At 32.5% G+C, this 25,554-nt stretch overlaps 1 protein-coding gene across 1 annotated transcript in view; it reads left to right on the forward strand.

Moving 5' to 3' along the window:
- Nucleotides 1–1,554: 1,554 nt before the first annotated feature.
- The window catches only part of LOC105626985 (cadherin-87A-like), a 65,602-nt gene continuing 41,602 nt past the window's right edge, over nucleotides 1,555–25,554 (forward strand). The window contains exons 1-2 of the mRNA XM_012208269.1: nucleotides 1,555–1,585; nucleotides 2,178–2,395. Of these exons, the coding sequence (XP_012063659.1) occupies nucleotides 1,555–1,585; nucleotides 2,178–2,395 (249 nt within the window). The remainder of the gene's footprint in view (nucleotides 1,586–2,177; nucleotides 2,396–25,554) is intronic.

Consider the following 25,554-nt stretch of genomic DNA (forward strand, 5'->3'; position numbering starts at 1 on the left):
GAGAAAGGGGGAGAATGAAACGAAAGAAGAGAATAGGAAGAGAGAAGAAGAGAGAGGAAAACCACAATTGCCCGCAATATTCTTGCGTCGAATGAGGTCTGTAAAAAAATAGCGTGCCCCGTTGTGGTCGATCTTAAAGTCCGCGATGTATCTATTACGTCCGCCACAATTTCCGGCTAGAAACTGCGGAAGTTCGGAAAGAAGTTTCTGCGGCTTCGGGAGCGCTACTTCGTACGCCCGAACTTGGTAATAGTTTTACGACTTTTCAGGCTTACGGGGTCGAGCCCCGATGCTCGCGTCGAATTAGCGGCCTGGGACCTCCAGGCTCTTTTGAGTCTCGAAGTGCCGTGACTCGCCGCGAACAAAGCTCATCCAACGGTTTCCCAGCGCTGAGGTGATTGTACAGGGTTACTAATTTCCGTTTCTTTCGCTTTATCGATATTTTGATTATGAATCTTTTTTCTTTAATTTACACTTTCATGCTGCGAAAATTACAAGAAAAAGAAAAAAAGGACATATGTTTTTCACTACAATTTTTTCTAGATAATACAGACCGATATTCGTAGTCAATTCTTATATTCAAGATCATCTTAAATACAATCTTAAGCTGACATAAACCATAGAGCCATATTAGTATCTTAAAACATTATTTAGACAATTTTAAAATAAGATCCGATTATGAATATCGCGCAGAAAACACGGTTTTGTTGAAGTACAAAAAAATTTAGCAAGCTACAAATCAAGAAATAATCTTATTTTGGATCAAAATAATTATGCAGGACACTGCATAACACTAAAATTAGCTTCTAGAATGTTAAAATTTTTTGCAGTATTGCTCATCATGCTTGAAATTTTTATGTAACTATTTTGATAATTCAATAACATTATTTTCAGATCTTCTAGCTAAATTTTTAGGTACTTCAATCAAATTGTTCTTTCCATGTAGCCATATATAATATTATCTGTTTATAAAACATTTAATACAAATGTAAGAAAAAATGTAAGAGAAAGACTTCTCTTTAAAACGGACGATTTGGAAATATGTATTGTATACGAGGAATAAAGATATTTTATTCAAGTATGCAGTGCAAAATATCGATGTTCCTTTCTTCAGAAAAAGAATATGTAATATAAATGCTTTCCTTAGATATGAATAATTCGATAGTTTCTTCTTTCGCAGAGAAATACAAGAATTATTAGGTTTTAAGCTCAAGAATCCTTTTTCCGAAGCATTTGTCTCTTGTGACAAAGCATTCTTTTCTCTTGTTCACGTCTTCAAACGATATAATGATATAATGTGATATAAGAACTGGGAAAGCTTCTCTGACGACGCGATATATTTTCTTGTTCGACGCACTGAATTGGGATTTCCGTATTGATTGCGCCTGTCGCAAAAGGAGTATGAAAACACTAAGCTCCGGATCTCGCAGCGAAATTGATTATCGACAGGTCCGGCGGACGATATTGGCGGGCAAAAATCGATTTCCGCGCACATCAATCATAATCTACTTAGCTCGTGTAGCCTTAATCATCTAAATCGATCCGACAGCGGTTATGCACAATAAATGCGCGCTTCCAACACTATGTACGTACTTAGTGATTGAATTCACTGATTCACGGAATGACTAATACTATATTATTCCTGATTACTCTATTATCTTCATCGTAGAAATCGGACGAAATTTTAAATATTAACGTGTTGTAGATAAAAAAAAAATACATTTATAGGGCCAATTAATTGACATCTTTGGACAAAAAGAAAAATACGTATAAAAAATGTAATAGGAATAAAATGTAATAATGCAAATTGCGACAATTAATCTTTTACTTCTTGACTTGTTTTATAAACATGTATTTTAATCTAAATTAAACTTCTATAATGAATTAATGATAAATGAATAAAGTTTTTATGCGTTTCTAAAACATTATTTAATTTTTTTACATTTTCTCAGAGTTTAATAACTCAGAAACTGTTACGGTTTGATAGAATAAACTTTCGAGACACCCTAAACATTTCGTTTCAAGCGAACGCAGCTCGCAGCATATAAGGGGAGTTAACGAGAGGAATAAATAAATTTGCTAAGGTATATAGAAAGGGATTTTGGAGGTGTGGGTGATCATAGTATAGCCAATAACAGAAACTTTTGAAAACAAACGTTTCTTTTTTGTTGTTCCAGCGGGTAACAACGTGAACGAGCCACCTATCCTGGAAGCTGGGGGATACCCTACGGGCTTACCACTCTCGGAATCGACCAAGGTCGGGACGGAAGTATTCGTCCTGAAGGGCCACGATCCTGAAGGATCGCCAGTGAAATATGGCATACAACTCACGGACCATTTCGTCGTCAACCCGCGTACCGGTGTCATCACTTTGGCGAAGCCACTCAATCGCGAGGTAAAATATCATTTGATTTAGACGATCGACGTTCTTATCGAAGAGGGAACTTGCACGCAAATTGCACATAGTTCTTATTTGAACGACAGATGTTCATCCTATTTTAGCGATATTCTTAACTCTGCAATATCTTACGCGCGACTTTACCGACGTCGTTTGTCTCTAACAGTTTGTTTTTTTATATTTATATGCCTCGTTCCACATTTGAAACCTCTTTCTCCTTCCCTACTTTTTTTTTGTTTCTTTGAATATAATGTAAAAAAAAAGAAAGGTTATTTATTGAAGTAAATATATAACATACACACATATATATATATATATATATAGGGTGTTTTTTAAATAACGCCCACTAATAATACAGTGCTATTTCTAATAAAAAACTGAATCGAAAAGTCCTTTATCATTTTGTCATTTTCGCAATAGTTGACGAGATATTAATTTCTAACGAGATATTAAGTTGCCGAATAAAATGTATAAGACAATTTTAGATATTTTTAAGATATTTTTTAATGTTCTTTATGAAACATTTTAAAGATGTTTGTTAAAGAACTCTTAGATATCTTAAAAGTTGTCTTATATGTCGATTTTAGACATTTTGCTCAGTGGATAACTAAAAAAAAGTATTGCGAAAATTGTAAAATGATAGAGGACTTTTCGATTCAGTTTTTAGGAATAGCACTATATGATTAGTGAGCGTTATTTAAGAAACACCCATATATAAGCCATTTTCTCATAAATCGAAAAGCTTTTAAAAACGATAGAAATAATTTGATCAATTTTAACTTCTATACATAAATGAAAATAAGGTTAATGCAATTACAGAATTTTTTAATCTAAATTCGGACTGGAACTATCAGTTGATTAAGAGAAATTGTTAATTACATAAAATTAATCAATCAGAATTGTCGCCGGAAGCTGATTACAAATTTATCTGAACAGTCGTTTCTGTTCTTGTTAAATTTATCTTGTTTAGGAGAATTTCTGGTAGGTTTCTGGTACATACTATATTTACGTCACTTATACTTATTCCACTGTAAAGTAAACAGTGTCATGAATACTGCTTATGAGGTTCATGCAACTACTTAAGTGCTAAGAGGACACGCTTGAGTTCGTAGACAGTGTCGTCTTATCTTCAGCATGTCCCTGTGTATCTAAAAGAACAAGTAATTAGTTATTATCAAACATATTTAGTAACTAGAATATTAAACACTTGACATTTAATCAAATCATTGCGCGCTAAATAAAACGAATTTAAAAATAATTTAAAAACAAAAAGTTCTTTACAGATTTTAAAATAAGAACATCAAATCAATGATCTAATTTAAATTTGGGGAGGTTATTTTGTATTTCAAATTATGTTGGAAGTCCGTAAGTAATCGGCGCGCAGTCATATTTCTGAGATAAATTAATTTTATTTACGCTTCTCGTATTTTGCTTTCTCGTATTATTTAGTTGATTTAAAAGTAAAAATTTGCAATGTATTTTAATCTCCACATCTGATTAATTTTGTTTGGTCGACACGAAATTATTGAGCAAATACTGATTCAATTCGTTTTTTCAACTTGTATTCATCGGGGATGTGACCAAGGAATTATTTAGTCATCGATCCGTTCAACAAATCGGTTATTCGTATAGTTTTCGTTTCGCGAAATCGAGGTTCAGTACAAATCCCGTTTTCTCAATTCTCTTCTCTCTCACCTCCCAACACAGATATATAAATATTTTATTCTAACTTGTTTCTTTTCGTAATTATTGCAAGCTATTATTGCTTTCTTTATTAAATTATTCAACAATTATGTTATAGATAATGATCATTATATCGTTACATACTTCTCTCATAAAATTACCATACAATCGACAATAGTGTACTATGATATATTCGTATTCGACTACGCTGTGGAAACATCGTTAATTTATAGGAATTTAGTTTAATCACGGTTGATCATCTCTCCGAATCATAAATATTAGCACGAACGATCGACTCAAATATGCTGTATGAGCATCAGTGAAATTAAATACGAATCAGATGCGCGAATATACTTTTCATTCACGTGATTTCAACGATAATCCGATCTTTATGCATTTCTGCGCATTCAAAATAAGCGTATTATCATCACCGCAACTACATATTTGTCGCATGAGGAGAGTTCGCAAAACCAATTGACATTTAATTAAAAGTTATAAATAATTTTTCTAAAATATCTTTATTCATATTCTTGCATATGTATTCTTAGCAGATAAGACATCATATTCTATACACGACGTTTTTCCTAAAGTATTAAAAAATTTAGGTAGATCCAGATATGAAAATAATTTTATTTAAAATAAAAATCCCATTTACACGGAAAGAATGATTTTGGTAAGGTATTTAAAATTTTAGCTAAATGCAGATCTCAAAATATAATCTTATTGAACTATAGATATCAAAATAATTATGTGAAAAATTCAAATATGATAAGCAACACTACAAAAAATTTTGACAGTCTAGCAATCTTAATTTAAATCTTCTACATAATTATTTTGATATCTACGTTACTCTAATAAAATTATTTTAAGATCTGCATTTAGCTAATTTTTTAGATACTTAGCATAAAATCATTTTTTCCATCCGAAGTGGGATCTTTACTTTAAATACTTTAGGGATATTTTTAAGATTTGTTTGACCACGTTCACAAAAGGTAACACCGCGAACTACGAACGATTTTGGATATTTGGTGCGAACCATCTGTTCCATGACTGAATTCATCTCTGCTGCAGCGGCACTCGATACGGTCGCCATCAATTCGGAATGGGGCCTGTCAACTTGGAGCGCGAAACAAATATTGGAAATTTTCCATCGCTGAACTTGTCCGCAGCGAATTCCCAGCCGCGTCCAACTGCGTTTGTGCACCCGATGCTCCCGGTGTCGGTCAATGCAATTAATGCGATTACGATGTCCCAGGGACATAATGCGACTGCTGCGCGCGTTCGTGGATTTTCGTACATTGACCTATCTCTCGGCCGATCCTCCATTGATTTAATCTAACTAAATAGGTACAGGATGTATTCGCACGTGCTCGTACTAATTTCCGATTGCGTATATAATACGTGCGCGCATTAGGCGAGGTTCATCCAACGTCCCTTTCACGATCGAAATTAATAATCGGTTATATACTCACACGTAAATCTGATTCCTCTTACGGAGCAAAGCTTCGCATACAAACACTTGACAGAATCTGTTTCGATAAAATTATCAATGGGATTAACTAATGTATCCATTTTTGCTTGCGATTAGTTTGATAATTCAAAATCTGCAATCAGAGCTTCGTTGACGACATATTCTTAGTTTCTACGTTATGTAAGCGATATCTACTGACAAAATAAGATTTTGCAGCATAAAGCTTAAGCTTTAAATCTCCGTAAAAAATTAATCAATTACAGTCGAATGTGAAAAGAATAATTGACTATGGAGCTTAAAGCTTAAGTTTTACATTTTAAAAGTCTCATTGTAGACAATGCTTAAGGTGGAAATACACGTAGATGTATCTAAGGGGAGGGGGAGAGGGAAGATTTTAACTCTCTCCCAAAATTTTTTATTCATTTTTTTCATTATAATTATAAAAGATATAACTTTATTTTTGACTTTGAGTTTTTTGTTGTCACAGGAAATTTTTTTTCTATCTTCTCCTCTCCCTTTATTTATGATCATGTAAATAATTTCGAAAACTTTCGTTAGTTACACTTTTGACTTTGACAAAGTATCTGATATATAAGGAAAACTTTTTCCATATTTTTTAGCAAAAACAGAATATACGCTGAGATATTAATGAGTACTCCATTTACAATTACATATTTTATTTTTAATTATCTACTGCCTACACATTCTTCGAAGAAAAAAATAAATTTACGGAACCTATATAATATTTTTTTTTCATTCAAAGTGAAGAACATTATAAGCTCTAAAATATTCAAAAAACAATTCATTAAGTCAAAAAATTTCTGTTTATGTAATAACAGAATTGTTAATTCTCTCTCCTTCTCCGGAAAAAATTCTGGGCACGCCCATGAAAATACAGTTTCCTAAATAACATCCAATATATTCTCCCATACAAGTAAAAGAACGTGATTTCTCATGATGACAGAGCCTCTTTTGTTCATGCCAACCACTTGTCGCGTACTATAGCCACTGTCATCGTTAAAGATTCGACAAACCGAACGATTTTCTCGTCTCCCAAGGGCGTGTCGCGCCATTGACGGGTGGAAGTCGTGAAAAATCGGCAGCGATAAAGTTCGTTCGAGAAAAGTTTCGAGGTCCCTGGACCACAGGCGGGCGATACACTAACTGGCCGTAGATACACATTTGGAAGTTTTGCAGTTCGGAACACCGTTCGTTCGCGCCACGTTTCATTCGCAATTTCGCGAACAACATATCACTCCACCATACTCTTCTAGGTCAGGTCAGATCGACTTTGATATGTATTTAAACGCATGAATCTCTGAGTTACTGCAATAGAACACAGCAAGACAGCAAGACAAATATTTCTTTTTTATTACGTACGTTAAAAAACTAAGGAAAAGTATCATATATAATACATTGATATAAGATATAATATTTAATTTTTAACTTTTTGTTACTCACTATTATTTATTTTCTTTAATTATTATTGTTATATACCTGTACATATTATATTAAATTCGATTTTATTGATATTATCAGTAAACATTTATTTTTATTTTTATGTTACAATTTTTTTTAACAATTTTATTGCTTTTTCTGAGTTCATTTTTTTCAGAGAGAAGAGAGGATTATCATTATGTTATTTCGTTATTATATAAACAATAATTTTTTAATTATTGAATTGCTTTTTTGAATATTTTAGAATTTAAGAATGTCTCTCTTTCCTTTCCGATTTTGAATAAGAAAAATATTAGGTAAATTTATTATAGATATTAACTTGTACGTTAATAACTTGTATATTATATAATTTATGCACTAATATTAATTATAATAATAATTATTTGTAAAACAGAATATTATTTTTATGTTTATGTATTGCTTTATATATTTTATAGGAAGCAGGAATATTTCACTAATATTCATATTTTTCTTTTTGCACATCTCTATATATAATGCAAATAATTTGGATTTTTCTTTTAATCACAAAGAGAATTTTACGCGTTTCTGAATTCGCCTCTCGACAGAGAAGAAAAATTCGCAAATTGCAGTAGAGATACATGACATTCGCACTCCGCAAAGTAAAAATTATCCGAAGCACGTGCAAAATTCACTTGAAGTTACAAAGGATTTCCGGGTTCATTTGAATACATCTAATTATCTTGGAGAAAAAAGAAGATAGAAGAATGAAAACTGTTTTGCGGGACCCGCTCTACAATTTCTCATCTAATGGTGAAAAACTTGTGCCTTGCATTTCACTGGAATGATTCATTGAAATACTGGTCAAATCTAATCGAATCTAATTAGATATTGTCGCTTTACAATGTGAAAATTACAAGCATTGTACCACCATTGTCGAAATGTTCGCCATTATATATGTACAACTACGGTAATTGTGATTATTGTTCTTGGCAATAATAGATGATTACTTGCCGTGGCTTTACATTGAACATAAATCAATATGTTTCATGTTTCGAGTTATACCAAATGTTTTAAATATACAAATATACAAATATATAAAAAAAGGGTAATAAACATGTAATAAATGTGTATACCGAAAGGCTGTTCATGTTATATAGTAACTATTTACTGAAAAACAATTAAAAATAATTGCTTTTAGGGGTGGGAAAAAGATATCCAGATAGCCAGCATGGTTAAATCGATTATCAAAAGCTCGCTCGTTTGATATCAACATCGGCAATCCTTTTTTTTTTACATTTCGTTCCTAGGATCGTGTTTTCCTGCTTTTTTTTAGTAGTGTATTGGAACGCGAGTCTTTTGATTGCGGCATCGAAATAACCGGGCGCAAAAATCTCGGCATTCGTTGGGATTAATCGAAACTGTACGCCGAGTACAAAGGCCGCAGAGAAATCGCCAGTTATTTTGATTCCCCTTTAGTTTCTGATGGACAGCAGCGCATACGAAAACAAACGTTTTGGCTAACGTTGTTTCACGGAAACAATCGGGGTGGAAAATCGCGACGCTACTGCAACGTTGTCGCTTGGAGGGAAGCTCCATCTCGAGCCGTATCCGATATGCGAATTACACGATTCTCGCTTCCCGCGAAGAGAAAGTAACACTGTGTCCGTAATACCGTGCAAATGTGAACTGAAAGCGATTATCGTACGCCGCCGCCGGCGAACTTCCGAGGGTTTTCATGGCGGACTTAATTGTAAAAATATCATCTCGACGAAATGGAAGCGGCGACGTGCATTCGCGTTTCGTATGACGCGGATGATTTTCATATGACTTTGCAATATATAAAATTGAACAAAACATTCTGTTATTATCCTACCGCGCCAAGTGTCGCAAAACTGTGCTATATTATCTCAACTTTTCATGTACGCGAGAATGTGTCACACAATAGAGGCAAACCTTCTTTTCTCAGAATTGCTCGTAAGACCGTTAGTTGAGAGTTACCATTTTCTTGCTGAGAAAGGAAATAATGTAATTGTAATATTATGTCGCAGCTATTCACGCTCTTTTTGCTCATTTTATCTTATTGTTATTGAAATTTATATACAGGATAATTCATATAAAGTGATTTAATTATTAGCGAAATTTGAAGACATAAAAATGGTTTATATCAACTTGTTCAATACAAAGAGAGACATCACATAGTGGGAATTATTTTATAGACTGACATTTCAAGGTAAATTTCAATTTTTTTAATGGAACACTACTTTTGATTCTAGAATTTAATAGCCGATATCGCTTTTTAAAACACTATAATAAAGTTATTTTTCATTGAGTTTCGAGTTATAAGGCTCGAAAGTTACAATAAGGTTCGATCGACTAAAATCTCTTGAATGTTCAGAAATGTATGTCTTGGATAACATTTGTCAAAATCAAAGCTATTAGAAGTTGTATCTCTTATTTTCATTTTTACGTAAAAATGAATTTTTAGTGCAAAAATGAAAAGGAATAATTTTCAATGGCCTTGATCTTGACAAAGGTTAAGTTCAGGACATAATTCTGAACAATATTCAAGAGGTTTTAATCATCATATAAGTCAAAATTTTTTTTCGGAAATCCGATATTTTCTTTAGAGTTCTGGTTGCTCCTCCACCCCCCCCCCCCCCTCATTCTAACGATTTTCTTTAATAACTGATGCGCAGCAATCGATATTTTAAAAGTTCTAGAACTTTTTTGATATCAGTTTTTCAGCACATCGATTATTAAAGATAATCATTAAAACTCTTGGCAGAGCAACCAGAACTCTAAAGAAAATACTCTAAAAAAAATACGGATTTTCGAAAAAAAATTTTGACTTGTGTGAACTTTGAAAAATTCGAAAGTCGAAACTTTAAAGTAGCAGAACTTTTTAGATATTGGTTTCAGCGCATCAGTTATTGAAGATAATCATTAGAATTCTTCGGGGAGTTACCAGAACTCGGGGAGTCATCAGAACAGAATGGCCGAAATCTAAAAAAAAATTTTTTTTGAATAAATTTTTTCGGAAATCCGGTATTTTTTTTTAGAGTTCTGGTTGCCCCGCAAAGAGTTCTAGACGGTTGTCTTATATGGACCATAGTGCTACATGAACTGTAAAGAAGTTATAGTCCTTCGAAATTTCAGAATCGTGAACTTGGCCCCCCGAAATTTCAAATGATGTTTTAATCGCTTTAATGCTCGATGGATCTTTTTCTAATATTAATAGAGAACTCTAGAACTCTTCGGAGGGCAGAACTCTACTTTTTTTTTAATTTTGAAAATTTCAAAGGCCAGCTTCACAGACATAACTTTCGAACTCGGAAAGCACTCAATGAAAAATAACTGTATTATAGTGTTTTGGAAAGCTCTCGACATTTTATGCTATTAGATTCTGGATTTAAAAATAGGGTGTTCCATTTAAACAAATGAAATTCTCCTTGAAATGTAATTACTTCTTGTAATTACTTTCAGTACGTCCCTTTTTAATATACTGAAAATGTTGATATAAACCATTTTTGCATATGTCTTCAAATTTCTAATAATTAAATCGATCACTTTATACGAATCACCCTGTATAAACGAAATTTATAAACATAATTATATTCTATCCGTTATGCGAATTTATTACCCTAAAATCAAATTAAGACGATACACTGAAAGAACGGTTTTGCTGAAATCTAAATCTAAAAATTTTGTTAGATACAGATCTGAAAATGATTTTGTTGATCATTAAAGTACATAAAATGTTTAAGTTGGTCCTCAAAATATCAAAACTTTTTGTACATTGCTTGAGCGTAATTATTCTTCAGATAGAGTAGTCTAAAAAGTTCTTGTCCTGAAATAAATATTTTTGCCTAAAAATTATATAATATATGTTATTTTCAATAGTCCCTTTTTAGTACTATTATTATATTACTTCAACCAACGATATTTTAACTTGTTTATATCGTTTATATAATACGATTTCTCTAAGACTTCAAAGTAAGCGTTAGTTTTATCGATTACTTCCGTATTTGAGTCAGATCTTTTTCCTGCGAGCTATTTCTTCATGTTTGGAAAGAGGAAAAAGTCACCGGGGGCTAAATCTAGTGAATACGGTACGTACAGAATCAATTCGAAGCGCAATTCATCCAATTTTGCGATTGAAGAAGTATGAATGGGTGCATTGTCATGATAGAACTATAAGTTGATTGCGTTAGATGACCGAAAAAAAATTAATGAACTCACTCTGTTTGAAATGTTCATAGTAGTCCTGTACAGAATCAAACTTATTAAAAATTATAGCAATTTGATATTTATAACGTCATTTCTGTATTTTCGAACTACGCTCTAATTGAATTTTTGGATAAATTGCTATTTTCAGCAAAATCGTTTTTTCTGTACACGTTTCAAAATATCATAATGCATAAATCTGTTTTATGTATGAATTAAAGGTAAACGGAAAAAAATTATATCATAATGCGGAAAGAAGTTATTAAGCGATCAATAGAGGATAGTAAGTGATAATTAATTTGATCGCGTTAATTATTCTCTCTATATAGGCTGATCGAACTATTAAATGAAAGCTAACGTAAATAATATTGATAGCCGCAGATAAAGCATGATTATGGTCAACCATATGCAAATACACACCGCGGCTGCGTTTGCGGTAACAAATCCAGTCTGCCGGTTGTTTAACAAAGTTTTATCGCAACGTCACATGTTATTATGGCCGTTCACAACAACCATTTCTGTTCTCCGAGAATGCGTTTGTCAAATGCATGAAATAAATGGAGCTGTACGAAGCTATAAAAATGACTGCTAATTTAGTGTTCGTTGGGGCTCGTAGTTGCTGATCAAAAAATGATCGGATAGCAACTCGATTAACATTGTGAATAGCACAATATTTTCCGCTTGTGAAGCACCGATTGAGATCAATCTCGTCGCACCAGCGAATCGAACATCGACGAGAGAACATGAACGTGTTTTATCTCACGTAAATATCTAAAGATATTTCAAATTTAAAATGGATGAGAAACAGCGTTTTCTAAAGTCTACAAATTTGCCAAAGCATCTCATTTAAAAATCTGATATATTATCTTCGACATATTTATTAATATATTAATATCAACGCAAAGGTCGACTGATCTCTATGTGTCGGAACTGAAAGCTCTGCAAACTGCAGCAACAAATTGAGAAACATCACGACGATTAAACAGATATTTAATATAGGTTACAGCGGTCGGAATATAATAGAGTCGACTAATTAAGTACTAAGTCCTAACTCGCGACACATGCACCGGCCGTTCGTTTTGCGATGAAAATGACATCGTAAATTAATTTCAAAATTTATGTTTCCTGAAATTCTATATATTTCTGTACTTTTTAACTGTAATGGATAAATGCATTTAAATATATTGGTTTTTATTCTATTAAGATATTATCAATATTTATCAGCGATACAAAATATTACTATTATTATTATATTTTCTACATATGTTTATAAATAAGTGATGAAAATATAATCTCAAAATAAAAATAAACTCTATTTTAAGAAAATTTTAATTTTATCTCAATTTAAAGATGTTTAAAGTTCCGAATTTATTATCTTAAAGAAGTAGAAAATTATATGATTTTTCTCGATGTTTTTATTAATGAAAAAATGGATTCTAAACTCATCAGAGAGAGTGATTCTCTGAAACAGTGATTAAAATTAAAGTCCCGGATGCTAGAGATACACAGAAACAATTATAATAATTTAATGGAAAGAGAAAGACCATTGAAATTTTCATTCGATATGAGAGAGCAAAATAAATCTCAGACCTTTTCACGGAACCGAGTCTCGGTAGATTGAGAAATTCGATTCGCGTATAATTAATTATTGTTTTGAAGAAGGGAAGGACCAACAAGGAGGATTGTTGGATGGCGTTCACTTTCCTCTGAACCGAAAGGGGATGAAATGAGGCTCCTCGCGGTCATAAATTTCAGCACGTTTATGTAGAGGCGTTTTCCTCGTATAAATGAAAAAGGCGAGTGCGAAAAGAATATGGATGGACTTTCCTATTTCAAGCACGTAGCGATCGTAGCTCTCGACTTTCCAACTAATCCTGAAGCGAAAAAGAGAGCGGATATAAGTGGGGTAAAAGAGGGGATCGGAATCGCGAGCAAGAGATTTTCGGGTCGGTGTCAGCCGGTACATCGGCTTCATATTTGTTGCCGAAGTGAAAAGTAGCATACGAATGGCGCGGCGCCGCATGTCGTGCTTGTCTTTGACTTTCAGAGATCGGGCATCCAAACTTGAACTAGCATGGCAAGTAGATGGAAGAGACGCCGTAAAGCGAGGTTGGATTGAACGCTAAAAAGATTCTCATAGAACATACATAAAATTCCCAAAAACGTGCGAAAAACGTCAAAAAGCTTCACATGTCTTTTAAACGTTGGCATTTGTCCACATTTTGTTCATATTTTGCATTTTATTATTTTACATCGGGACTGAGGAACAAATTGAAATTTAGAAGATGAAATTAACTACTTTCTTCATAGTAGTAAATTAAACATATATAGTGGAGAAGTTAAACGTAAAAAGTATCGCTAATATGTCGACATTTTAAATTATATGTTCGTATTTTTATGGATTAATTTTAAAAGAGGAAATAATTATGACAAAAATATAAGGATATTTATCAAAAGGAAGCAGCCTGCCAATAATTCGCTCGAGAAAGAGACATTATCGAGCAGTGTATGAAAGCACTCGAAGGAAAAAGGAAAATCAATATCCTATAATTGGTTTGATATGCGGTCAGTTATTCTGGTGGCGTATAATTTTATTATTATCACCCGCGCACGCTATTAAGTAGGTATATGAGCTGGGTAAAAGCGAAGCAATTTGTTTTAATAGATTTTATAGATTTTATAAACAAATTCGTTATCCACAAATATGGCATACGATATAGGTGTGCAAATTTACATTCATTACGATTTACATTCAATATAAAATCATCATTCTTTTAATTTAATTATCTTTTCATTCCTATACAACATATTATAAAAGAAAAAAATTTTTTTGACATTATAGAAAAATTCGCGATAAATGACATTCTCCCATACATTCATATTTAACTCTTATTACGCACAATGAAACAGATTTGTGACAAGTTTTGTGTTCCGGATTAATTTTCATTTTAACAAATATATAAAAATTATTTAAGTGATTTTTATATACATTCTTACATATATAAAATACATTTTAACATTTTTTAAAAATTGTGTATTTAAAAAAAAATATATATATGTAACAATATATATATATAAAAATAATAAAAAAATATATATATACATATGTTATATCTATACGATAAAAAACATTCTGTATTTGTGTTAGAAACAGTTTACTCAAATTTTCGTTAACTTGTATCGACAAAATTATCTTTTTATATCCTAGTATTAATTTAGCATAATGTGATTGTATTATTTAAATATTTCGTATTAAAGTGATATTTAACATTTCAGAATAATACAATTTTTAAGTAAATGAATAAAATAACATAAAATAATGTATTGTAAAACGTAAATTCTAAGATAAATAAATAAAATATGTGTTAATTTAACATAACATATTAAATGAAAATTTTAATGAAGAAATACGACTGCTTACAAATTGCATCAATGTTATATTTTTGTGTTAATTTTTTACATAATATTTGTGTTATTTTCTAACCTATTCATCTTTGGTTAAATTAATACAAAAATTTGAGTGAACTGTTAGGGACATATGTGAAATATATTAAATTTAAATTACATTTTCCAACTGTGTAATTACTTGATGTGCCTATGTTTTTCGAAGAAAAAAAATATATAGGCTACGAACGACCCAATCGTGTGTACTAAAAGTTAAAGATTCATATTAACACTAGCTATAAAACGCACGATTAAGATCAATAAATGTTCTGCTAATATACGAACAAGAGTTCTTGGAAGGTAATATACGAACAAGAGTTCTTGGAGGCATATAAAAGTCTTTGGAGTAATGTGTTCAAGCGTAATGTTCGAGCGTTGTTTGAATTCCGTAAGAGATTAACGACCTTCTCGTGCATCGCATGGCAATATTTTTCTAGTAATCCAACTGCAATTTAATCGTATTCCCATTACGAACTTTTCTGGCTCCAAAGTGGAAGAATGGCTCCTTATCCCCGAAGTCGTTTCGATTCTCGAATCTCGGAAAGTAAGTTCCAGCCGTAGATTACGCCTAGTAATAGCCTGGTTTCTTATTTCCCCTTCGTTATCGATGCATTATGCCGCCGATTAATGAATACAGCACGTTCCATTGTGCCGCTAGAACTTTTTAAAATCGAGCGACGTCGAACGTCTCGTTAAGAAAATCATTTTCCGATAGGTATAAATCATGGCTTACCCCCGTGGTATCGTAAAAAGATTATTCGTTCCGAATGCAATTCCGATTCTGTTACGTATTGTATTTGTAATTTCACGCGATTTCGAATAATATTGATTACGGCTACCCTGATAAAAATAATACTTTTCTGCTTTTTTTACATTACACTTTTGTACTTTGCACTTTGCGGTTTTATTTCGCACCTGCCTACAAATGAAAAGTGCAAAGTTAAAAGAGAGAGAATCGAAACTTTTTAATGACTCTTTAGTTTTTGCCGTAGCGTTGTCCCAATTTTATCGTAACGCTCTAAATTCTACTTGTTATTACAATCGACAATTGAAAAAATTGCAATAACGGCAAGTAGATTAAAATAAATGTTTTAATAAAATAAATTAAAAACAATAACAAAGTATAATTTTGAAAGATATTAATTAAGAATGTAATTTAGATAGAAATGATTGATTTAATATTTCAGACAAGTAATTATTTCAAAGGTATTATCCTCGTATTAATCGTTTATATCTTCTTCTCTGAATAAATATCAAAGTTTTGAGCTTCATATTGTTACATCCAACTTATCAATTAGCTGATATTGTTGAGAATTACTATTCTATTGAAGAGGCTTGTTCGGGAAATTCGAAATAAATTCTATCTACCTACCCATCGTGCAGTTTACAAGCTCGGCAATAAAATCGTGCTCTCGTACATGAAATCTCGTCTTTCTCTTTCGAGTTCTAAGTAATAAAATCAGAATTATTCGTAACGAAGTGTGTACCAGAGAACAATAGATAACCAATATAGGATAGTCTCATGTCGAGCCAGGATAACGAACTCGAACGCGAAATAGTGCCCGTGTCGTATAATCGTCCTTTTAGCGACCGCTCGATCGTTAAACGACAACGGATTTATTGAAAAAGTGCCGCACACCTGATATACAATTGCAGCGACACACCAGCGGCTTGCTGACGAAAGCACCACGAGAGACGATCAGAAAGAGGCGGTTCGTTCATGGTCGATGGTCAACTGGCTACCCCGATGCTGAGCAATAAAAGCACATCGTCCAGGCCCTGATGCAGCCGAACGGCCCTTTGTTCAAGCAGATTGCAATGCGAATTTCCGAGTATTGTTTACCGCACGCTACTAGCCGGCCGTTAAATAATTTCATTGCGCTAGTATCCGGTGTTACGCTACGCAGTCGAATGACTTCGTATAAATGGAAGCGGGCGTGTATCAGTGGAAAAATGTGAGGAAATATGCTTCTAAAGATACCTCTGACATACCAGCAATTTCCGATGGATATGACGTTAAGTATTCTCGAAAGAAACGATTTCAAGAGATTATTTTTATGAGATTGCGTATGCAAAAGTGTGCAAGTTCTACTTTCATTAAAATTTTTAATGCTATTTATGATTAAATAATAATGTATATTCAAAAGTTTAGCTTCGCGGTTTTTTAACTGATATCTTTGTTCAATTCTAAATTTAATTTTTCACTTTATTATATGTGTCGTTTGATATATCTATCCAACAAATCTTTAGGTTATATTTATAGCAAATGATTTCTTATTAATTCAGTCAAATTAGCTTAGAAATTTTCCCACAAAATTTGAAAGTCATGTACTTTGTATTTTAAAGAATTTAAAGGAAGATATTTCAATTTAACGCAAAAATTGCGATATAAATAACATTAATTTTTCTTCAGTATTACAAAGAGAAAAAAGATGCGTTAACTGGAGTTAGTTGATCGAAGACTGTCTTAAAAGTGAGTTATTACGCGGTACGGACGTCGATCAAATGTCTCCGCCAGAGAAATTGCGTCCAGCGTAATATCGACAAACGAGTAATTAATTGCATCTCGGACTTCGTATTATCCCGTTTCTCGAGCAACCAACGAAGTTGCAACAGAAAAAAAAATGAAATTAAATTCCAGGAAAATTTACACTCGCATGCCCAGTGGATTATACAAAGAATGTTAATCTTCGTATTTCATCCAAAAATATTTTCGCCTTTCAGTTCATTCAACGCGACTTAAAATTTATATTTTACTTGCAACAATTCTAATATACTTTTCAATCGTTTTATTATTTGGCACGAGAGAGAAAAATAGGTAACGATAAATCGTGAACCTAGAACAAACGTATGGAACACTAACAGCGATCAAGATTTTACCGTTTGCGCGGAACGTTTTCTCTTCCCCGTGCAATTTCTTTGCTGCAACGAAACGAATACAAGCGCATTTACTTCAATTCACCTTACGACCTGGCTCACCTTTTCGACCCGCCGTTGATATCCTCGTCATTACTTACAGCGATACGAAGGCTGCTTACGGTAGAGACGGCGAGCACGTGTAACCTTATGAAAGCATTTACAGTACACGCGACAAACATCGTGCGACAGCAGCCGGTTGCGATCAGCTGCATACATTACATACAGATGTGTGTTCCGCCGTCTACATGCAAATCTACCTGCAAATGCATCCTCGTTAGAAATGCGCGTCGCGCGATCTCGTTGTGAGCGACTGCTATGACCATCGTCATCGCCTATCTTTTATTTTACACCTGTAAAGTAAAAGTTTCGGCGACCCAAGTTTACGAACGAAAATTCTCTTCGATTTCTCTTATCCTAGAGAGATAGAGATAACTGTTAGCTTTTTCGCATTCTATCATTTTACTATCATTTCACATCTCTTTCTCTCTCTCTCAACATGCTAATTCTCACAATTTACTTTAACTACTTTTTAATCAAACAATAATAGAAACAAATTCCCAGAAATGCAAATAAATAAATTAAGACAAAAGATTAACGGGAATTGATGTAATAATTGCGCTATTATTACAAATTCGATATTACAAACATGTGTGTGTAGACGTTTCGGCTAATATTTTAGCCATCTACAGTATCGTGTTACAAAAAGACAATGATGATATAAATTAGCATAAATTAATCGTGAAAAGAGCCACCACTCTCTCATGTAATCCCATACCAGTTAGGTAGCTGAATGGTGTCAGTCGATTGATTGATCTTTAAAGGCAACAAAGTCAGAATTTAAAACAGATAAGCTTAAACATAGAAAAATAACTCACTTCACTGGAGCAAATTATAGTATATTAACATATCAATATACCAAGAACGTAAAAAATGTATGATCATCATTATAAAACAAGTATTTTTTAATTAAGAAATTATTAGTTAAAAATTAAAGTTAAAATTAACTTGAAAGAAATATGAAGCATATGTGCTCGTTGTCATATCAGGATTTAAATTGAAGAAATTACAAGCATGAATTTTAGTGTTCTTTATAATGTCGAATCATAATATCGTTAAAAACATAAAAATATAAATTAGACATTGTTTAAGAAAGGCATATGTGTCTAAAAATTTTGTTTCAGTATGAAGATTTAAATCATTCTTTTGTCGTTTGATGTGTATGATTTCAGACATCAATGGATCTTCTCACGATTAATTTATGCTAATTTGTATCGTCTTTTTGTAACACGATACTGAAGATGACTAAAATATTAGCTGAAACGTCTATATGTATGTGTATATATATATATATATATACACACACACACACACACACACACACACACACATATATATGTTTGTAATATCGGATTTATGTAATAATAACGCGATTACTATAACGTCAATTAAATTTGTATTGATTTATTTATTTGCATTTGCAATTTACTTCAATTTTTCGCATTTATTTTCTACTCACAATATTATTTTCTGTTTTCTTTTCTTATAGGCTACTCTTATAGGCTACGGTTTACACCGTTTAGCTCACAATCTATACGATGTATCCTATAGATTAAACAAAGACACCTATCGCATATTGGTCGCAGACTAAACATGATGTAGGAAAGACCAGGGCACCATGAGGCACAAAAATTCAAACTCTTAAAAGTGCATTTAAATATAATAATTTTTATATCATTTTTTTTTTAATAATTAAAGCATAATGCATATTTTAAAATTTAATAAGTATATTTAATAAATATTTAATAAATATTAGTTTTTAAGAAAAAAATAAAAACACATTTTTTTAAGAAATGACTCATAGTGTCCCATACCCGAGGTACCATGGGACACACACAAAATAGTAGGATTATGCAAGAAATAACGGTGATGAAAGTTGAAAAGTATTTTCAATTAACTTACACATTCTTAGCATAGTCTACTAATACAATAAAATATAATTACAACTAATAATTATTAAATAATAAAATAGAAAATTATAAGAACGCAAATGAGAAATAACCATTAATATAAGATAAAAAATATATTACGATAAAATTAATTCCTTAGAAGTATAAACTCCCCTTTTAATACATATTTTCTGTATTGTCCTGTTTCATCATGAATATTTAATGTATGACCCATGGTACCCTAACTGTACATTTAATTATATTTAATAAGAAACTATAAAAAATAAATGTTAGATTATTACTCGTAACGTAGTAAGTTAAGAAAAAATACGCAGAAACTTGGAACTTATCTTCATACATGTATCTTCTATTACAAAAATAATATTAAAACATTTTTATGCGATTAAAAAGTTACTTTTGCACTACGAAACCATTAATGATCGATGTTTTTCGATATCATGAAATTTAATCACTGATACCTAGATAAAAAGTAACGAAGTAACAATCGTATTGTACTAATGGGTAACGAAGTAACAATCGTATTGTACTAATAGTAATTTAAATATTCTAAATTATGTTAAATAATCGATGATCCATGACTCATACCTCGTGACTCATAGAGCTCCGGTTTCTCCTAAACATATCTGTATAGTTTTTATCTTTATATCTTGATTTGTATTATTTTATATCTTTATACTTTTGATTCCTTGTTTTCATTTTTCATTTTTTCTTTCTCTTATATAGAGTGTCTCACAACTTTCCGCATTTCCTCTTAAGAATCCATATTTTTGAGATAATTTTGAAACGAAAATCCTAATACAAAAACGCCGAGGTTAAAATAATTTTTGAATTATAATTAATTAAAGATAATGTGTAATTCGAAAACTATTACATCCTTGATATTTTCGTATTAGATTTTTTATCTTAGAATGTTCAAAAGAATCCAGAAATAATAATAGAGGCTATAAAATTAAAATGGTTTTTGACTTATAAGCATTTTAAAGTTAGGTTATAATTTAAAAAAATTATTGTAGTCTCGACATTTTCGTATTAGGATTTTCGTCTCAAAATTACCTCAAAAATATGTCATTAAGAGGAAATGCGATAGTTGTGTGATACCCTTATATTTCCTTAAAGGATTCCTAGAATATTTTAAATGCCATGTTATCTCTCTCTGTCTCTCTTATTTTTTCTTTCTCGTTAACTTTCGTATCTGCTAAACATGGGATCGTTTAGCGTTATCATACTACAAATTATTTGCACATATCCACGATTTTTGCACTCACCCGAAAAATTCAGTATCACGCTTCCCACGTAATGGCAGTGCCGCACGCGATCACTGACGTCATCATTCCTAATGCGATCAGTCATCATGTATTAAGATTCGACTTATCTCACACCCCCCCTCCCCTCCCACGTACTGTTATCCTCACAAGTATAAAATACATCTCGTTCAAAAAATATCTCCATAGACACTCTCTTTCCTCTGCGTGTAGCTTTATCGTCGACCCTTCGGGGTTTCTCACGAAAGTATCGCCGCCCGCAACCTTGGCGGCTTTTCTTCCCTCCCGGAAGTAACGCGGTCACGCGACCGCTCCTCCCTTCTCGTCACGATTCTCCCCTTTACGCCCGTACCAGATAATTCTCTCGGTATTCTTGTGCTTCCTGTCTACTGCAGACCGGGAACTACTTTCGGAGGACACAATGCTTTTACCACCCCCTCCCACGGGGTGGGAAAACCACCTCATCCTTGCGGGCGTCGTGTATCGCGACTACGTGCACGGAATCGCGATTTCCCGGACAAAAGGGTGCGCGTGGGCCATAGTGCTTCCTTTTGCAGATTTTATTTCGGTGTAACCAACATACCCGCGATAGAATTGCCGCACAGATAGTCGACAACGCCGAATCACATCGCGGCATTTTGCCCAAAATTCCGACCTATAACCGATACCGTACGATATCTTTGACGTTTCAATCGAAAAGAGACACTTTCTGTCAAAATCGCATGGTAGCGTTAGCCGTAATTGAATAAAATGTATACGAAAATTTAGAGCTTTTTTTGTTATCTTTGTAATTTGCCTTGAAGTATGATATATATCCTTACAAAAAAAGTTTTTGTCACATCTCAATTAAAGTATTACTAAGAAATATAAAAATTTCATAGATACTATAATTTCATAGATTGCGCTATTATTACATTTGTAAAATTTTACAACACTCTCTTATTAATTAAATAATTAAAAATTTATTTAATTCTTTTATTTGGCTTGATTCTGAAGTATTGTAAATCATGTAATACATATGCACAAATTTGAAGAAAATAGTATTAAATCAATTTTAATCAAGACGAATTAAATTAATTTTTTTAATACACTGATAAAATTTTAATAAATATTTATGCAAAAGTTTACTTGAATCTCTCATTTAAATTCATTTAAAAGTTGTTTACCTAAAATTGAGGCAAAATAAAGTACTAGTAATTGTGCATAAGCCAATAAATAAATCAAATTATTTCTTGTTTTGTTTATTGCAGTTGGTTTCAAAACGCGGCGTATTTACCATCAAAATTTTATGATTGATAATGATTTTTGTAGTAATACTTTTAGCTGATATTATTCAATCAAAGCATTCTTAAAACTTTGCTTTTCGTAACATTCGACGTCGCTCGAGTTACGTTTTTCTATCAATTTCTGTAATTTTGACATGCACTGTTAGATATCGAAGGAATAGTGATAACTTAATCTATTAAGTGAAATAACATTTCATTATTTTAACTTCCATGTGTGTAAATCCAGAATGTAAATCAATCTATTTTTGTAATCAGTTTCAATGTAAACAACGTTAATATTAACGTATGCACTAAATAATAGACTAAATTTGAGTCAAGTTTAATACAATTTTTCTTGAGTTAAATTATTTAATTCCATTGTGTTAGTTGAATTAACGACATATTCAGTAGGAAACAGGCGATCTATAAAAGTGATTATAAATAACACAAATTGAGCATAATTTGACATTATGAATTTAACAGTATATACGTATTTTTCGTGATCCATTACAATTTTGATGATATCAATCTTCTATTAATTCTACGAATCGTAGCTATGATAGAATCAAGTCTAATTCAGTGAGAAAACACGAGGGACACAAAACAGTCCTTCAATTAAGATGAATATGTTTTTTTATATTAGACACAAATTTTATTGCATCTTAATTTTTACAACATTTGTGCTTTTTTGGGCGTTAGAACTATTACTTTCTCACATGTCACGAAACTCGCAGATCAAAATCACGATCGCGAGTGGAGGCGCAATACACTCTCGTTAGACGACAGTTACATCGCCAGGAACAGAATATAACTGTGCGAAATAAAAATCGCAGCTCAGCGATTTCAGGCCGCGAACGCGCGCGACCTGTTAGTGTGTAACGAGTATAACTGTATTCCCGGGATACATCGGGATTCGATCCAGATGTAGATCCGGGTATTTCGCGTCCGAGAGATGAATTGACGCGAAAGCAACTAGCTCACAGACGCGAGCCAATTACGATTAGAACGCACAAGGGAACCGTATACAGAGGAAACTTTTAATTCGCGCGGAATTAAATTTGAATTAGTGACGAAGGTCGAGTGGAAGGATGAGGTACATGCAGGTTCATATATATACCTTTTATCATGGGTTGGCGTTGTGCGTGCCGACAGCCCCAATTATCGCGTGAATTCACGCTCTTATCGATGCGCGAAAGGTGCATACATGGACGTTCGATTTTGCATAAAGCTTGGAGCTTCTGTATTGTAACGTTGATACGGCGAATAATTGGTGGTAATTGAGCGAGTAATTGGACGAAAGGAATTTTTCAAAGGCGCAATTTTGGTGTATTAGGCATCAACGAACCCATTTAGCTTCCCTTTGAGGAGAAACATCGACTATGCATTGTCGAAAATAAATTAATATTAATGTAACATGTGTTCGTTATTCCAGATTTATTTTCTTGAATGTTTATTTCTTTTTTGAGCAATAAATTTTTATACGAAATTATAGAGAGTCTCGTATTGCAACGGATTATCGCAGACAAGCAATTAACCGTAATTATCTTTGTAATTTTGTGAGAGAAACTTTTGTAGAGCATAATTTTATTATATCAGCGAGAGCCAATGAAAATCATACATTGTAACACAATCGAATTCATTTTTTGAGCAATAATGTAATGAATGAAATTTCTAAAAGAAACGATATTATATTAGCTTTTGTGATGAACTTATTTATTTGAACTTATTGATTTTTTTTAGAAAATCCTTTTTATTTTATTTTTTAGAAGATATTTTATCGCCAAAAATGAATTATTAATAATTATTAATAATTATCCTTTTTATTTTTTTACGCGGGTATAATTGACTTACTTAGATTTTTTTAAGCTGCTCCAATTTTTCTTATTTTTGACATTCGTGACATTTATTTAAATACATTTGATTAACATATAGACACATGTTTTTATCGAATTTTAAATAAATTATTTTTTAAAAAATCATGCAAATAAGAGATAATTATTTTCGCATAAATTCATCTTGTCATATGAATCTCATTATATTGTGAATAATTTTATGAACAATTTTTGAATCATACTTACGGTATCATATCATATTTATATCATATTTATATCATATTTATACGGTTCTAGATAACTCATTATTTGTTGAATTTGATTGAAATTTTATTTTGTATTAACAATTATCGTATGTTTGTTTTTCAACTTATCAGAAAGTCGTTAAATTCGATATAAATATTGGAACACTACTTTTGTATCAAGTATATTGATGAATGCTGTACGCAATATACTAAACCATTATCGCCGCATTTATTTATTTTTTTTTATAGTTTCGCAATAAATTCTCTGAACATGTAATCGTGAGCGGAAAATTCGTGAAAGAATGCAACTTCACCGGTATAAACGTGATTGCGTTCAAACGTAAAATTCCTTCCCATTTAATCCGAATAAATAATCGATGGTGGTGTGGAATGTATGTGGGAAAATGAAAGGGGCGAAAAGTTAGGACGCGCTTTTCACACAGGCGTGCTGCATTCCGTCGACAGTAATGACGGAATTGTCGTCATGTCAAACGCTCTGTCACGAGTACCTCGCACTCGTTTCGCTTTGCATTTGGCGACGCGACGCGCGTTCGCCGCGCCCTGCATGCGCGTACAGATTAAAATTCCGATAGCGAATGCGACAGAAAGCACACCGCCGGGGCTGTTGGCAAAATAGAAAGTCGCCTGCATTAAATAACGCGCGTGCCGACCGACTCGGCGCAAACCTGCCTTCGAATTAAATTTTTGATGAATTGCGTAAGTGACGTAAGCGACAAACTTGGCCGTCTACGTTACGCAGAGATCGTAAAAAATTATGAAGATTTTGAAGAAGCAGCGAGTAAAAAATATTCATATGTATGTTTAAAAATTGAAAAAATTCGTCTTATGAAAATAAAAACCGTCTTATGAATCCCCGTCCCAAAAATTCGTTTTTTTGGCCCCTCGATTTTAGAACTCGACTATGTGCCAAATTTTACCTTATATTGAAACATTAATTATAGAGAAGTTTGAAGTTGAAGTGACAATTATTATCAGAGCTGGGAATGTAAAAGAAAACGGATTTTCCCATAGACGTATTACGATCCCCTCCTCCCCCCCCCCCTCCAGTTAACAATATTGTCTCAATCTGAAATTTCTTTGTAATTAATATCTCATTGCAGGGTATTTGGCACACAGACTCCAAAACGGGCGAAAAAGAATCTTTTTTGGGGTCATTCTTTGTGAAGCTGGATTCCCGAATAATCTTATTGTTATTTCTTACAAAGTGCTATTTGCGAAGTGATTAGAAACTGTAGATAAATCGATTGGACAAAGCATTGGTTACAAACAAGCGAAAATGGAATCGCTCGGAAAGTCGAGAGATTTATTAATTGCAGGGTTAGGTAGTTAAAACTAATTAAAACTAGTTAAAAGTTAAAAAAAAGTTAAAAAGTTAATAACCTTTAATTAATTTTAAATGCATTA

Source organism: Atta cephalotes (assembly GCF_000143395.1).
Source record: "Atta cephalotes unplaced genomic scaffold scaffold00007, whole genome shotgun sequence".
NCBI classification, from domain to species: Eukaryota; Metazoa; Arthropoda; class Insecta; order Hymenoptera; family Formicidae; genus Atta; species Atta cephalotes.